Genomic DNA, 17,821 nt, shown 5'->3' on the forward strand with positions numbered 1-17,821 from the left:
GCAGTTGCCCATTGTTTCACTTGCATTTTTGCTGTGTGTTTTTGAGCGCCGCGAGGCACAATATCTTCATGCCGGCAAGAATAAGTTAATGCATCTCTCTTAGCCCAACAGCCTGGGGACTAAAAATTTCTGATTTGGGCTGCAAAAATGGAGGGGAAAGGAGCTGGATTTCCCCCAGCAATGCAAAAAACCAAAATTCAGCCCATTTGTCTGAGCTGCGTGGTCCCAAAGGGGGAACTCTGATCTGGCACATCCCTCTGCCACAGACAAAGGATAGTTGATTTTTGTAAATGGTGCTGCGATCATTTCAATCTGGAAGGAATAAACATGCAGACAGTCTGGCGGTGACTGGGGGTGAAGGGCATGTGACCTAGGAGGTGGTTCCTCTCTGATTTGTGCAACAAAGAACCAGCCTGTGCCTCTGTATGCCAGCAGGATAAATATATTAATTTCACCAGTGGTCCGTGTCAGTGCAGCTGCGTGAAAACTGAGCTGTCACTGGAGACAAAACTTTGTCTGTCCTTTGTTGTCATCTTGTGAAAGCTGGGGCAATGAGATGAGGGTGAAGATGAGCAGCCCTGCCTGGGCACCCCTCTGGCTGCGGAGGCAGCTGCAGGCATGAGGGCACTGACTCCTGCACATGCAGAAAAACAAATGCCCTTGATCACTAAAAAATGAGGAGGTAGGAGAAAAAAGAGCTATGTTTTCTTGGATCAGCCCCCTGTGGAGGCAAAGAAAAGCCTGCCATAAGTTAATGGGCCACTTTCATAAATGTGGGAGCCTTGTGCACGCAGAGTGGCTCAGGCTGGCTGAGCTGATGCAGCTGTCAGCCTGTTTGTCTAGAAAATGCTTTTCTGAAAGGTATGATTATTCTAGACTGTTGAGCAAGTTCTTCTGTGTGAGTGCACTTAAACAACAGCAGTGGTGCATGTGGAAAGATTACAAAACAGAGAGAGAGAGCAACATTTTTGATAGCCCAGGGAGGGCAGGAGAGGAGGTTGTGCTGCCTTTACAATAAGGATACCTGTAGTGTCTTCTGAATTACTCAGGTCTCTCACCAGTATGTGTGACACATCCTGTGCAGGTGTGCTCTTTTTGGGGAGACTGTTCCTGGGCAGTGAGGATGAGAACAGTGTGAGGCATGGGGATAGATGCATTCCTGCCTCTGAAGGGCCATGTCCTGTGTTGGCCGTGCTTAGGTACTCACAAGACATTCTGGAAGGGCACTTCTTAAAAGCTTGTCTTTGGCCCTGGGAAGGGCATCCTTCCCCACCCACCTTGGGGTGTGCTGAGGTCTGGCTCTCTCCTCATCAGGTGTGGAGGAAATTGACAGGACGCTCTGGGGAGACCCTTTGTTTGCTTGTGTTATTTGTGAGGAGGAGGAAATAATGATTTATTGATGCTTCTGTGATTCTCCTACACCAGGCTATGAAGGAAGAAATTCAGTTTCCTAGCTGATAATCATGGCTGTAATTGAGCAGTACCATGGTCCTTGCAGAGCAGCTGGCCTGTGGGGTGCTGGTGGTAGCCCTGGTTCTGTGATACAGTGCCCCATAGCCAGAATGGCCTGTGTTCACCAAGGGTCACTTCTCTGCTCTTCCCCTGCCACTGCCACTGCCATTGCCAGGCTGGTGGAGACAGGCTGCTCATACAGCCCAGCATTTCTCTGCTGCGGTGTTGTTTGATTAAACCAGAAATATCTGATAGAGGGGGTGGCAGCCACTCCCTTCTGGGGTAAAGCACCAGGGAATGTGTAATCATCAAGTACTCCTTGATCTTCCTGGTAAGTTGGGCAGGAGGTGATGCCTCTTGGCCCCAGCCTGGGCACCATCACTGCACATTGACCAAGGAGACCCCTACGATCACCCTGTGAGGGCTGGTGCCTTCCACTGCCATCATTGCCCGGTCACTGCCCTGTCCCTGCCACCTTCTCTGCCTTCCCAGAGCCCTGGGGAAGGGCACAGTTACTGGCTCACATGCTGAACTGACTGCTCAGGGCTCTGCAAGCCCCCACCCTGCAGCCTCAGTGAATCCAGCTGAATTCCTGGGCTTTGCTTGGTCCTCTGACAGACGTCTGTACAGCAATGCCCTTTTCATGCATTCCCTTGCTTCCGTGTGAGCCTTAGCTTATGAACAGGGTTTCATCTCTACAGCCCAAAGCATAGGATGGGGCAGGACTGCAGCACAGTCCCAGCTGCCAGCATCCTCAGGAATGAGTGCTGGGTGCAGGCAGGATTCCTGTGTCCTGCAGAGTGATTGATCTCCCTAGATTGCATGGGGAGAATAGCGAGGCACTGCCCAGAATTGCTATGAGCACATAACCCCTAGGGAATCCTAGGGAGGAGGAGATCATAGGTGAGACCGTGGCAAACCAGGAGACCTTTTGCCCCCTTGCAATCTGCACTCATTTCAACTGCAATATGCTTTTCCATTCATCCCTCTTAAAAAAAAAAAGTGATACCATTTTGGTTAACCTGAGGAGTGTACAGATTCCTTTGAATCACATGATCTATGCAGGATACTGATATTTATTTTTTAACTTTATGACTACAATGCAGGGGATCCCTGATGCTGGGTGTCCTACAAACCCAGAATGTGAGGCAGCCCCTGTGCTGAAGACCCTGCCATTTCCCCCCTCACCCAATATGTACCCTCCCAACTCAGCTGAGCAAGGGAGATGTTTTATGAGCAGCATCGACAATGTCATAAAGTGCAAGTGGCAAGTTAATGCTGCTTTTTTATTCCAGCCCTTTGACAGGGCCTTGTTGATAGAAGGTTGGGAACAGAAACAAAAGGAAAGGGCACAGCAACTAAAAGCCATTTGTCACAGCACTGCTGAATTAATGTGAAAATGCTGTGTTTTATCAGAAAGGAAGCACCTTCTCCATAATAAATGGCATTGCACAGCAAGGAGCAGCTCCATAGGATCACCTCTCCTGTGGAAGCAGGCTGAGAGAGTGGGACTGCTACATGTATGATCATAAAGACAGCAGCAAAAACCAAAATAAACCCCAGAAAATTCTGAACTAAAGATCCTGCAGTTGTTTTTGACTGGCAGACAGCAGAACACTATTCTTCTGTGCTGCAAAACTTCAAGAGATTGACAGTTTTCAATGACCTACAAAAGTACCCTGAGAATTTCAAGTTTAGCTCTGTTTATCAGAGGAATGAGGCTAACTTGCTGTTATCTCCAGATTCAGCTCAAGAACAAATTCTCAAGTTTGTTCAGTGGGCTTTTTTACCTTAAAAAAATTAAAGGGTTCAACTGTATTTGCTGACATTTCACCTATAAGGAAGTGAGAGGTGAGTCATGGAAGAAATGCAATTCATTAGTGTCCCACACTATCTGCAGGAGAAAAACACCCTTTGCTTTAGCTGCAATTTATAATCCCATCTCCTTTCGCAGCTTAGAGTGGCACAGGCTCCCCAGAAAACACAAAGAAATGGGGACAGGAGGGGAATGTCCTCAAAGGACATTGTGCTTTAGGCAGCAGAACAGCCATAATCCTGTTTTCCTCACTTCCTAAGGCAGTGAACAAAAACAACCTGCATTTCTTAGACTGTTCACCTCCTATGTGCAAAAGTTGCTCACAGCTCCTTTGGCTCATTACAGGATTGATTTCTTGCATCTATTTCTTCTCATGCCACATTCACCTGTGTCCACTGTATTTCAGGAAATCATCCCAGCATATATTGTATGAGATAAATCATGCAGGAATGGAGATGGCCAGGATTCAGCTCACTTCCAGCATGCAGGTCTGGAGCTGCCTAACAGCAAGCAAAGGGTGACAGTAACTCTGAAGCTGTGTGGTTTGCAACAGTTCATGTGCATGTTTTCTCTCTCCCATCCCTCCAAACTCTTCCAGATCAGGGCTGATCACCCTTCACCACTCCTAACTCCCTTCAGCCCAGCTAGAAGGTTTGTATGGTCCTCCACATCCATCCAGTCACATGAGACTAAACATGGCCAACAGGGGATTTTGCTGAGAGAACTTTTATGCTCAATCATTAACTGAATATTAATAGTATTTAAAAGGTGTTAAGGTGACCAGAGCTCAATATGATTTTCAGATCACAAGCTCAAAAATACAGTCAGTTCATATGTGTTCATGCATGTAGAAGGCTCAGATGCTGTCTCACATCACTGGGCAATGCTTCTAAGGTAGTGCCTAAGAACACATGCAAGATGATGCTTCCCAAAACTGGATGTTGGAGGGGTTTCTTTCCATCCCTGATATAAAAAATTATACTGTGCAAGTCCCTTGATAATAACTGCACAATTATTTCCATGCTGCTGCTATCTCTTGTCATCAAGCTAATGGAAGACAGATACACGAAATCAATTAAAAAAAGAAAAACAACAAACTAAAGGGGATGCACTTTACAGTTTAAGTCAATAAAGGTGATTCTAGGGCAAAAACTTCATTATTTAGAACTTGGCACATCAAGGGACGTTGTTTTTTTGCTGTCGAATGGAAAAAGTCTTCATCTATAAACACTTTGATTTGGGCAGGCTCAGAGAAGTCCCTAAGCTTCCACAGTAAGTAGGTAATGAATTTTTTATGATCATCATTCTTACTTGAGGTGCTGGGATTTTATGCAATTATTCTTTTAACATGATAAAAAAGTGAAATTTCCTGATACTTGAGTTTCTCTCCAAATAGTCCCCAGGGACAGCTAAGCCTGAACATAGAGGAAAGGGCCCATGGACCTGCCTTCTGGCAGATGACTTGGAAGGATGCAAATTGTTGTTCAAGCCATGGTCCATCCATCCCCCAGCAAACACGCATCCTTTCCTCAGGAAAAGGAAAAAGGAAGTCTGGAAAGGCACAGAATTCACAGAGTTTACACAAAAAAGAATTGTCACCACATCAGATTCAGAGGCTGTGGAGGTTTGCATTTGTCTGCTCAGTGAAGAGCTTCGACTTGATGTCTCTAGGAGGCCATCTGGTTTCCACAGGAGCTGCCCTGGTTCTCACTGCAGCACACAGACACCAACTGAACTCTGCTGACAGAGAGCCCTCTGCCCCAAAAACCTGTCCAACTACCTCCATCCCCCAGGTGCAAGTGGGTGAAAGGCACCTGTGTGGTCCATCAAGGCTTTCTTCTCACCTCCAGAGAAAGAGGATGAAGCTCAGAGGCTGAGCTCAGCCTCCCAGCCAGTAAGCTCAAGGGCAGCACAGGGGGAGCAGGTAGCAGGAACAGTGGGAGATGACACCCCAGCTACATCAGCAGCTAAGGAGGTATGGCCCCAGCACAAACCTTGTGGATAGGCATTCAAAGACCTTTTCATCAAGACATCATCTCAGCAACTCCCGCCTCCTTGTGGGTGAGTGTCTATCTTTGCAGCTCTTGCCTCATCGACTCCCTCAACCCTTCGGGTTTTTTTCAATATAATAGAAGGTTTGGAGTTGAGGCCTGCCCTAAGGTTTCTGTACTACAAGGCGCTGTCCCTACTTGTACTACAAAAAGCCCCTAGAAATAATTAATAGCTATTACTTAGAAAAGATCTAATCTGAACTTGAAACTAGTGATTTCGAAGAAACGACTCACAGCCTGGAATTATCTAGCATGCCTAGTCCAACAGCTTGATTTTTTTAAAAAAGAATTTAATTATAACTCTTGAGCAGCTGAACAACCTAAAATATCAGCCTATGGTGGCATTTTCAGATCACTGAAAAAAATCAACACCTTGCAGACCACGTTCACACACACCACCCTAGCCTGAGCAGCAACAGGGGACAAAGCAGCTCAGATGGTGTCCCCTCCTCCATTGGCATGACAGAAGATCCCTGTTCAAAAGCACATCCCACTAGCATGAAAGGCAGCCTGAGTGAGAGGAATTAGTTCACTGCACTTGGAGCTGGGTGACACTGCCCTTTTAGCTGGTCCAGATGGACAGCAGGAAGGACATGGGCTTCGTAAGAATAAAGCAGCTTCCAAGAAGCAAAGAGTGACAACTTCTAAACAACTTCAACAGGCAAGCACGTAACCAGGAAAAATAAATCCATGGACCTCACTTTAAAAAGATGACAAAAATCTTACTTCCCCTTCTTGCCTAAGCCTCATGCTAAAAGAGGACAAGTTTTAGTTCTTTGTTCCCCTGAAAGAGAAGCAAACAACTCTGCCACACAAGCTCTGTGTTGCAGGGCATGAACGCAGGTGATCTCCCATGAAGCTGGGCCTCTTCTTCCAAGGTGGTGGGTCTTGTCTTTTGGACAACTCTATTTGCCCATTAGCACTCATGGAGCTTTCCCCAGAATAGTGCTCAATATCCCTGTGGTGAGGGTGCAGTGGGGGCTGAAGGGGAGCACAGACAAACAGATGCAGTCATGAATTGTGTCCTCTGTTCCACTTCTCACATGACAAGCTTCAAAACCCTGGTTTTAAAATCAAAGGTTTTGCCATGTGATAAAAGTCAAGACAGATTAGGTTTGACAAGACCCTCTTTTAAAGGTCAAAATTTGATTTCTGAGCCACTGGCTGGGGAAGCAAAGTGATGTTCCTCCAGAAGCAGGACCAGGACCTGCAATTCCTGCTGCGACTCAGACCTGAGGCAATGAGGTCAATCAGGGTCCACAGAAAGAATTTCCAGTGGCCTGCCACTTCAAATGAGAATTTTTCCTCTAAATACAACAAGGATTTTTCAAATCCAGGTGCCAGCTTACAGAAAAAGCACAAACTGAGGTCCTCCAAGAATGCCAGCACCCACTTCTCCCTGGAGCCCTGGAAACAAGACCTCCTTCCCACCAGAAGCTGGCACCCACCACAGAGCAGTCTGCAAACACAGCAACAGCAACTCTGGGAGGCAGAGATCACCAGCCCTGCAGGACCAGCTGATTCCCCAGTCCAACACCAAACACTTCCAGCTCTCACAGCCCCTGAAAGCCTGCACACAAATACACTTCTTTAGTGAAATAAATTGATCCAACTCTTACTGATACAGCTGAGGTGAAAGCCTCAATTTAAGTTTAAGTTTTGTCTAGGGAAGAAACACCATGCACATGCATTTTAATTTTAAAATCTCTGCACACAGAGCTCTGTTAGAACTTGTGGCTTGAAAAATTTTGGTTATGGCAGTGGCTATGCATAATGTTAGTACCTGTGAAGTCTAATTTTCTTGCAGACCATCTAATGCTATAGTTGCATACTAAGACTGCTTGTACTTCCCTCCTTATAAAACCCTTCTGGAATTTGTCCTTCTTCCAGTACCCAGGCTGACAGCTCACACACTGAATACATAATCCTGTCTAGGAACGACAAAGTTTAAATTGTTCATGAGGGAGTAAATCTGGGGTGCTCTTATAAACTCTGTTTGCTTTTATGTACATCTGAAACACAAAAGGAACAGAATAAAAAGGAGGCTGCTTATGTTCCAGAAGCAGAGCTGCTCTCAGCAGACAGGTTCAGCTGTTTTTCATGTTTCAACCCCTGACAGATGTAAATACCCACATTACACCGTGGGATTTGACCTTCCCCATGGGCATGAATACACCCAAGGCCTTGCAAGGGATTTTCTTAGGTCACCAGTGACCATGATACAGTCTGCTTTTGTCAAAGCCTTTTCTAGTTTACAGGCTGCCCCGAGCATGGAGGTTACTCTTCTCTTGCAAGGAGTAGGACTCTTCACACTATTTTCCCATCATTGCTAACAGCTCATTTTTCTCCAAGGACAAGCAACATGAATTCCTCTCTGCTCTTCAGTGTCTTGCTCCCTCTGTACTTCACACAGAGCAACAATCACAAGAAAATCAATTTCCATGAACTTTCTGGTTTATTGGTTTCATATTTCTTTCAAAACAAGTATCTCCTTTGCTTTTTTGTGGTTTGAGTTTGTTGTTTTTTCTAATAAAAGTTCACCTGATGGGATGTTGGAAATCCTCAAAGTAAATACAAGAGTGGTATTGTGAGAAGTGATGCGTCCTGCAAACAGAGCAGGATGTTCCTAGTTCAAAGCTGGCAGTTCTTCCCTTTGCAATAACAAGCTCATCATCATCCAGATGTAAACAAAGAAAGAAAGTCTAGGCATCTTCTCCTGATGAAAAGTATTCAAAAAACGTACAGTAGGCAAAAAAAAATCACAGATTTGATCAGTAAAACTGCAAGGTAACAGAAGGTGATCAACTGTGCAACACTCTGAAATGCTGACAGCATTGCACCCCTGCACTAGAAAGCAGGGGAGCAAACGACCTGGCAGACACTGTGACCCCATAGGGAAATTTGGAACCAATCTGTGTCTGTCTGCTCTGGGCAAGTATCTCTTCAAAGGCTGGGAAGAAAATGGCACATTCTTTCTTTCTAGTCTGCCCCCACACCCTGCCCTTCCTCCAAGGCAAAGACAGCTGCAGCCACATTGCTTAAGAGTGGATATGGACTCTCAGACATGTCCCTACTGCCTGCTCACTTCTCACCAAAGCAATCTTCAGAGTTATTCAACTCTGAAACAGGTTTAATATTCCAACCCAACTGAGCCATCATGCATCCACCAGTGTCACTCCACCCATGACACAGGAGCAATAAGACCACACCATTTATGCTACTCATAAGTGGTGTCCAGGCCACAAATTTTATCTGGTATCAAAAAGCCCAATTATGTTTAATTAGAGTAAAAATGAGAAGAGCATCTTTTCACAGCCAAGACTAAAGATCATTACTGTAGCTTTACTTTAATCATTCTGGACAGTGAAAGATTGTAGAACTTCCGGCTGAAATTTCAATTGTTTAGCTACAGTAATTAGAAATGGTTATAATTCCCCTGACTGTGTAATTTAGTCTCAAGAATAAAACTTCATCCCAAAGCACGAGCAGCTCTGATACAACAGCATCTCTCCTATGGTGAGAGCCCAGAGAAAACTGCTTCGTTCTTTCAGTTTCTTGCATGTGTCAAGAAATGCAGCCTCAGCTGCAAAGCGCTACCAGCTGCTTATTCTCCAAAATAAAACTTTATTTTTAGCTTAAGCACTTACTCAGGATCTGTGTGAGTATTGCAATTAAGCTCACACGCCCATTGAAAGCTCTGTCAAACCTGCAGCAGATGACAAATAATGCTGCAGGCCCCTGTGCAGGGGACAGTCCATACAACAGCCTGTACAAACACCACCTCTTCAGGAACAATGACAGCAACTCAGCCAAGGGTCAAGAGCACCAAGTTTAAAGCTGGATTTTAAGCAGACGGAGGGAGAAACTCTTAAAGCAAACAACATTTGCTAAAACTCAGTTTCCAGCAAGCCCATGGAGGTTGTAGTATCTCCCTCTCCGGAGACATTGAAACCCACCCTGTTCCTGTGTCACCTGCTCCAGGCAGCCCTACCTTGGCAGGGCATTGGACTGGATGATCTCCAGAGATCCCTTCCAACCCAAACTATTCTGTGACTGACAGTGTACAACCAACTGGGGAGTTGGAACTCGATGATCTTTAACGTCCCCCCCAACGCAAGCTATTCTATGATTCTGTGTTCCACAACCATCCTTGTCTCCATGGCAGTGTACTGGAAGGTTTGACAGTACCTGAGCTGCCACAGTGATCCTACACAGCACCACCCTTGGCACATGCTGCTCCATCCCTGAACCAATGCACGTGTGATCCTGGCAGAGAAGCAACATGATTAGAAACAAGGAGTCTTCCAGCAAGCCAGTGAACTGAATTAACTGAGAGTGAGGCTGACAAGAGCAGAGGTAGCTTAGGGGAAGGCTGGAGAGCAGGGCCAGGTGTAGGATGTGGGATCAGGCTGGAGGAGTGGCCACGAGCTGTGAGACCCACACTTGGAGCCCTGGCATGCCCTGATCTGCAAGGAAAGGCAGCTCCTTCACTACCTCACCCTGACCACAATTCCAGTCCTGAACCTAGGTCAATGCTACCACAAGAAATAGGACAGAACGGTTTGGGTAAACAGAGAGTGTTCAAATTTCACTCCCTCACAGAAACCTGCCTTCTTTGCAGCTGGGGAGATGACACACCACTCCTGTGCCTGCCTGGTTGGGACTACCTGTACTCTGCTGCTATGCACTTGCTCGTGCTGCAGGAGAATTTTAAGTTGTTGCTAGGCTGCACAAAGCAGTCTCTTATTTTTATCACGTCTGTTTATTCTTGTAGAAAAAGATACAGCAAACAGCCATCCAAAGCATCCTTAAAATGCTACTCTTTGCTTGGCTCCATCTTCTCACCAGACAGTCCAAAGCTTTTTGGCCATCAGCATACACACCTTTGCACCCAGACCTTTCCTTGCTTCTTCAGATGTACAATGTGAAAGCATGAACAGAGACTCAAAATCCACATTACAAACAAGTTTTCAGCTATTCCAAATAAATTTAAGGTAATTTTGAAAATTATAATAATAATAATAATAGTAATAATTTCAAAGCTGTTTCCTAAGGGCTTAATACAGATGAGCAGCTGATTTATAAGAGCCAGCAGGCTAAACCATTCCCACTTCATCAGGAAACATCTCCCTGCAACTTAGCACTTATTTTTGCACCCCTGACATTTACCAATACAGCATTTTAAAGCTGCCATTCCCCTCCCCAGCATTTAATGTTAACCATTTCACTGACAGGGAATGCAGCCTGGGTCAGTGCAGACATTACACAAGGTAAGATCAGTTGTGGTGCCCAGTGAAGCTGAGAGCTGAAGTAGCCCTGGGTCCATGGTTCCCACAGCAGGAGCAAACCATGGCCAGCCCCTGTCCTGCCAGGAGCAGAACAGATCAGCTTTCCTGGCAGGCCAAGTGTCACCCGCAGCTCAGCATCCTCCAGGACAGCCACTCCCTCTGTGCTCCTGGTGCTGCTGTGCTACAGCCTGAAATCTTCACCCAGACCTGGAATAGCTCCACATTCCCATTAAAAAATTCCAGGTTCCATCATAATAATAGCAACATAGAGCTATTTATTCCACAGAAAAGAACCTTATTATTTGCTAGACTTGGCATTTGTCCCTTCCTGACACTGAGTGAACCTCCTGTGCCTAAGCAAAGCTGTCCAAATTGAATCTTTTACAGCTCCACATAAAGCTTTGAAAAGCCTATCTTCTGGAGTGACTGTCTGACTCCAGAGGACATCCTAAGCTCCATTTTAATTTCCACATTTTTCTGCCATTCATACATCACTTAAGCATCAGCACACAGCTGGAGACAAAAGACCAACCTCATGCTGACAGGCACCTTGCTGTTCAATAGGAAGGCCTGGCACTCGAGCAGACAGTTTTGCTGCAGCAGTATCCACCTGGCATTAGATATCAGCACATTTTTTCCTCCACTAGTAGCTGGAGGCAACTGCCCTCGTGCTGTCACCAGCACAGTGCTAGGTATATCTTTCACTTGTCTGGCAGCAGCACCCACAGCCCCTGAGTACATGACTTTGCTGGGCACTGTCATGCCTGCTGGTGTCATGGCCTCCTAAGATCTCCACCACAGGCATGCAGAGCCAGGGCTAAGCCACACGTGAGGCCACTGTCTCAACAAGCAACTCTCTCTGTGTGCCGTCCACAAGCTGCCCCATTCAGCAGCACAGCCCAATCCTTCCCTCTCACTGTTGATGGCCTCAGCATCTATCTCCAGAATGGCACTCGGCTTGAAATGACTCTTAATAACCCAATCAGGAGCTAAAAGGGAAGTACAGAAGAGCAAAATCAGCAAGAATATCAGCTGAAGTTGGGCATTTCTAATTAACTCAAATTAACTTCACATCATCTGTACCTTCTGGTCTCTGGCTGGACCCCAACTTGTTTCTTAGGGGCATTCTAAGAAGGATTGGTTGGCAGAGCTTTTCGCCTCCCTACAACTAAATAGCCTTTAACAGCAACACTGAGCCACAAGGATTTCAGTACAAAATCCTGCAAAAAGACATCAGACAAAAATAAGCATTAAATAATAACTGGGAATTATTTTTTTCTTTTATGGAAAGAATGGCATCAATATCCCATATCTATGAAAGCTGAGAAAAAGAAATCCTGAAATGCAAGAGGAGCTCAGAAAGAAACTACTGTTCCTAATAGTGCTCAGCAGCAACAGCAGCCCAAGCCTCCCCCATGAGCATCCTCTCAGCAGGTTGCTATGAGGGGCTGTGACTGTTCTCAACCTATTGTTCACCTGGAACTTCACTGCTAAGGAAGGCCAAGCTTACCTTTACAATGGTGACTCCTGTTGGCCACTCTCTCTCCCTGCTAACACTAATCATTAGCGGTGTTTTCTCCCTGCTGTGATTGAGACAGCATTAATTGCCTCCCAAACTGCTGTCACTAATTGGTCTCAGTGCCCCTATTAAACAAAAACAGGGTAAAAAATTGTTTGCACTCCTCCTGGACATTGAGCAAACAGTCTCAAGCACACTCTCAGTGAGCAGATGCTTTCTGCCATGAATAAACACGTTTTGACTTCACATCAGCTCTTCAGAGCTGGTGGGATGCAACAACAGAAAGTCAGTCACAGACACGCAGGATGACTGCCACTGCAGAGCAGCAAATTAGATCCTGCTGCTTCACACATCATCAACAAATTCAGGTGCTGGAAATTTAATAGCCAAAACACAGATGCGCAGATGCAAGGAAGACTCTGTTTCCTGCAACAAGGTCTAAAGGCATTTGGGAAAGTTACAGCTGAACTAGAGAGAATGCTCAAAAAGTCACCAGCAATGCTGCTTTAATATCAGCATTACTAACATGTCAGGAGTTAGCCTGGCAGGCTGCAAGGCCTATACTGAGGCTGTAGCAAAAGATAATGTTAGAAATTAATGTAAAGCCATAGAATAAACACTTTTTCTGTAAGATTTTGAGATGCATACTTGCAAGGTAGCTGCAAGAAAAACTGGTATGAGTGAGCAACCTAGGAGAAGGCTCCAGCACCCACAGCAGCAAGAAGACGTCATGCCACACAAGCAAATGAAGTATGAGACTGCAGAGAGGAAACTCATGAGCAGCAACCTGGAGCTATGCCACTGTGGGGTTTTAAAATCTAGCAGTTAATAAGGTCTTTGTTCTGTAACTAAATAGCTCCTGTAAATAGCTTATTAAGGGCTTATTGATGCACAAGATGTCCCCTTCGGTCAAGCCATCCTGCCAGGCTGCAGAAGAGCCCCAGCTTCACAGGATGCACGGACCAAGCGGCTGTCAAAGAGACCTGGTGTTGCCCTAATACACATACACACTCTCCTCTTAGTGTTTGTCTCACTGGAGTGTTCTGCAAAGCCCACACCCACACTTACTTACAGCCTGAGTTGCTGCTAATCAGAAATTCAATGGCATCTGAAGGAGCAGCAGCAGCAGCACACTGAAATAACCGGGATTGTCACCATTTTCAGACAGACGCCAAAAGGCCCATTTGTAACATTCACATGCATTTCTGTGCAGTTACCCATTCACTGATGCCAAGAGCCTTCAGCAACCAGGTCCCGCCAAGGCCCAAAAGTACAAAAGCCTCCATGAATAGGTTTTATATGAAATGCCTGTTTTAATTTTAGAAGCCATGTTTTCCCTTAGAAGCCTCCTCTAAGCAGCCCCTGCACTGTACAAGCCACATGCAACCTCCTTCCCATGACACCTGCATGGGCACAGTGCTCACACCCCAGCAGCAAAAGGTGTGCTCCATCCTCTGACCCCAGTTAGGGCCACAGCAGGTGCTCAGACCTTCTGTAATTCCCAGTATCACCAACCTGGTTGTAAGTGCTGCCATTGCAGGCAGCTGCCATGGCTTCTCCTGGCCCCCAGGACAGCAGGGGTGTGCTGTGGGTGTCATGGTGTGTTAGTGGAAGAACAATCACTCCTGACTATCCTCTCAGTGTGGGGGTACCACACATACAGAAAGCCTCCAGGCTGAACAGCCAGCACGGAGATGGCCACATGAGTGCCAGTAACTTACACCAACCACTGGGCTGCTGGCCGGGAGATTCCAATTTACCTGTAATCACGTTTACTTCGGGGAGAATAATCCCCCTCAGCATCTGCCAGGCATTTTCCCATGTTCTTCTCCCAGTTCTGCAAGAGTGAACAGCCCGCCAGACTTTCAGGCGCTGGAGACGGCACCCTGGGGATCCATTCGCAGCCCCCTTCCCGGGATGGGCCTGCTGCGCTCTCACTCGGTCCCTGACTCGCAGGGCTGGTGCTCCCCACACCTGACACCTCAGGAGACGGCTCCTGCCTCCCTGCAGCCACGGGACACCCAGCACGGTGTCCAGACTGCCCAAGAGGCTGCAGGGGCACCACGGCCACAGAAACCGCACACCCCTTTGTTTCCCCAGCCGGCCAGTGGCTCCCACACAGGACACGCGAGGGACCAGCCCGGCTGGGACTGGGCTGCTCCGAGCACCGGGCTGTGCTCTGCCACCGCCGGCACAAACCCAGCTGGGAAAGCCAGGACTGCCCCGCAGCCCGCGAGGGGCCAGGGCAGAGCCGCCAGCCCCAGGACCCCCGGCAGAGCCGCCCCCACCCACCCGCCCGGCCCGGCCCGGCCCGGCCCGGCCCGGCCCACCTGCAGCCGCTGGAGGTAGGAGGCCGGCGCGTAGCCCGTCTCGCCGGAGCCGGCGCGGGTGACGAGCCACCAGTGCTGGTTGCTGCGCTCCAGCAGCAGGAAGGTCTCTCCGGCTGCGAAGGGCAGCGAGTTGGGCTCGGCCGAGCGGAAGCTGTACAGGGCCCGGTACATGGCGGCGGCACCGGCACCGGCACCAGCAGCACCAGCACCGGTACCTCCGCCCGCCGGCCCGGCCCGGCCCCGCCCCCGCTCAGGCCCCGCCCCCGGGCCCGCCCCCCGCGGGCCCGCCGCGCCCCGCCCCTCGCGCGGTGCCGCCCCCTGCCGGCGCGGCGGCGCAGCTGCCCCCGGGCCGCCGGACAGCCCGCTGCGCCGCCAGGGGGCGCCAGCGGCCCGCGGAGCGGCGCTGAGCGGGCAACGGCGGCACCGAACAGTACCGATCTACGGGACCGATCTACGGGACCGATCTACGGTACCAATCTACGGTACCGAGCCACGGGACCGACCAACGGCACCGAGCCACGAGCCCGAGCCACGGGACTGACCAACGGTACCGACCAACGGGCAGGCCCATGGTACTGACCAACGGTACCGACCCACAGAACTGACCAACGGTACCGACCCACGGCACTGACCCACCTCACTGACCCATGGAACTGACCCACGGTACTGACCCACGGGACTGACCCATGGAACTGATCCAGAGCCCTGATCCCCAGAACTGGCCCTCCCAAGCCCCCAGTTTTCCCAGCACTGGCAGTCAGATAATTCTGGCTGATCCCGGTGACACAGCCCACCACAAAGACACCTCTCGCCCATCCTGCCCTCCCCTGCCATCCTGCCAGGATACAGGGATGCAGAGATGGAACAGTCCACAGATCCCCTCTCGCAGTTACAGGGGAGTTTATCTCACCCAGAAATCATTCACAACCCAGTCCAACCGGTGGTAATACAGTAAAAACCAGGCTTGCAGGGCCACAACCCCCTGCCTGCTCCCAGCACAGCCCACCCAGGCCCCTGGTTTTCCCAGCACTGGCAGTCAGGTAATTCTGGCTGATCCTGGTTACGCAGGGATGGAGGATGGAGTGGGAGTGAGCGGTTGCCTAGACTCCCCCACTGCGGCGGGTACTGGAATCACTGCGGTGAGCTGAAGCTGGGCACACACAGGCTGCAAAAACAGCGGGGTGCTTTGATTGGGAACTCTGAGATGTCATCGGGGCTGAATCCTTCAGGAGCCTTTCAGGTCTGGACTTCCTGCCTGGTCAAGATCCCTTCCAGATGCCCAGTTGGGAACAGTATGGCAATGGGCAAGGGCTGGGCAGCCAGGGATCACCACTGCAGGAGAGAAAACCTTCCCACTTGTGGAGTCATTATTCTTGCTACCACCCGTATCCCAAGGGAACAGGATTCTTTGCTTGCCTGTCCCCTGCCGATTTGGCAGCAGTGTTCACCCTGCCGCTGTGTCCCCACTCCAGGTGAGCCCTGGCCACTCCCTGGCGCAAGCCCAGCTGTTTGTGCTGGAATAACGGCGCTTTGTTTCTGCGAAATCGGCAGCACAGGCTGTGCTGGCAGGCAGAGGCAGCTGAGGGGGATGCAGGCACCCACCACCCACCTCCCACATGCACAGCAGCAGCACCACCCCAGTTTCTTCCTCTGCTTAGCACAGCATCCCAGCTCTGCCAGACAGCATCTGGGAACGATTTCCTCTGTAAAGGCCCCTGCAAATCCTTCTGCATCTCGGTAGAATGCAGAGCCCAGGACAAATTCCTGCTGCTGAGGAATCAGCTTTGAATTGCGAGTGCCGGGTGATTTATATTGGGCAGGGAGCGGCAACGAGCAAAGATCCTGCTGCGGCACTTGCAGGTGACTTTTAAAGCTGAACTTGAGACCTTGAGAAATAATACTTCCATCTCTTGCCCTCAGAGCCTTGGGAACTGGGATCACTGTAAGCCCTGAAGGGCTCAGTGCATGCGTAGCAGCCCCCACACTCCTGTTTTCCTCCGGAGCTGCGGAGGGGAAGCGTTGCACAACAGCACTCATATGATTGGAACACAAACTTGCCAGATCCACATACACTTATATAATTCTGCACCGTCTGCTCGTCAACACGTTGCAAAACAGCAGTGGGATCAATCGCTCTACTTTTAGGTATACAAATATTATTGCACTCTCAACAGCCTCTCTGGGTGAAAAGTCATAGGAATGTGAGGTTTTGTGAGGACCCCGGGCCCACAGCTCCGGGGACAGTGTCTTCAGTGTCCCGCGGGGCCTGGGGGTGTCTGTGGCCAGAATGGCCAGGCGCTGGAATACTTCTTGGACATATCCCTATTTCCCAGTGTCCTGACGACCCTACCTCCTGGAAAACGTCATTAGAAGGCTGTAGATAGGACCCCTCCATTGCATACATCAGTGCAGCTTCCAGAAGATCTCACCTCTCCAGCTACATCTCCTCCCTTACGGGAGAAGCCCCCAAACCAGTGCTGCGTGCCAGCAAGCTGGGACGGGCGCTCCGCCCGGCAGGAGCAAGCCCTGCCCGTGCCTCTTGCAAGGAACACAGTGATCCCTGCTGAGCCCCAAAACAGGGGCTGCTCTTTTAGCCATCGCTTCCCCGTAGGGCACAGCACGTGGAGAAGCCGAAGCTGCCGGGGCTGTGGGTGGCTCTGGGAGCGCCCTGTTCCGCCTGCCTGCGGGGCCGAGGTGCCCGCAGGGCTCCTTGCGCAACCCGTCCTGCACAAAGCCGGGGCTGGCTGGGGCCCAGACCCCTCCTGCGGCTGGAGGAAGGAGCAGCCAGTGCCTGCCAGCAGCTGCACTTCCTAGAAACGGAGAAGACAGAAGGTCGGGAGAGTTGAGGGATGGTGGAGGGGAGCCCGGGGGATGCTGCGGGAAGGATTGAGGCGCTGCATGTTACAGGGAGAGCAGCACACAGCCCAGCCTGCCCTGTAGCTTCTCTTCAGGAAAACAAGCTCTTTAGCTTCACACAACAGCTCGCTGTTCTTTGTGAAGCTCTGCTCGGTCCGGACCCGAGGAGCTCCTTGCCAGCCCGCACTCTGTGGGCCGGCCGGGCCCCTTCCCAGCAGTGCCAGCCGGGGCAGCTCCGCAGGCTCCAGTGCCGTGTGCGGGAACAACGGCTAGGACAATGACACTTTCTCTGCCACCAGCCCAACAGCCACACAGAAGGCATTCAGAAGGAAGTGGGGCACAGGGGTAAGGTGCTTGGCAGCGAGAGCCCAGTCCCTGGGCTCCCCACGCTGTCCTTCCACCCTCAGGCTGCCGGGTAAAGGACGCTGCTGACTTCACATCTGTCTCCAAGCAGGCCAATGCTGCCTTGCCCAACACCACCCTGCTCATGTCCTTTCCTTGTTGCATGT

General features: G+C 49.7%; 1 protein-coding gene across 1 annotated transcript in view; it reads right to left on the reverse strand.

Annotated features, from left to right (window-relative positions):
- NCKIPSD (NCK interacting protein with SH3 domain) overlaps positions 1-14,709 on the reverse strand; it is a 48,623-nt gene extending 33,914 nt beyond the window's left edge. The window contains exon 1 of the mRNA XM_056501427.1: positions 14,457-14,709. Coding sequence (XP_056357402.1) covers positions 14,457-14,627 — 171 coding nt within the window. The 5' untranslated portion in view covers positions 14,628-14,709. The remainder of the gene's footprint in view (positions 1-14,456) is intronic.
- Positions 14,710-17,821: the final 3,112 nt, after the last annotated feature.

The sequence above is a fragment of the Oenanthe melanoleuca genome, chromosome 12, assembly GCF_029582105.1.
Source record: "Oenanthe melanoleuca isolate GR-GAL-2019-014 chromosome 12, OMel1.0, whole genome shotgun sequence".
Lineage (NCBI taxonomy): Eukaryota > Metazoa > Chordata > Aves > Passeriformes > Muscicapidae > Oenanthe > Oenanthe melanoleuca.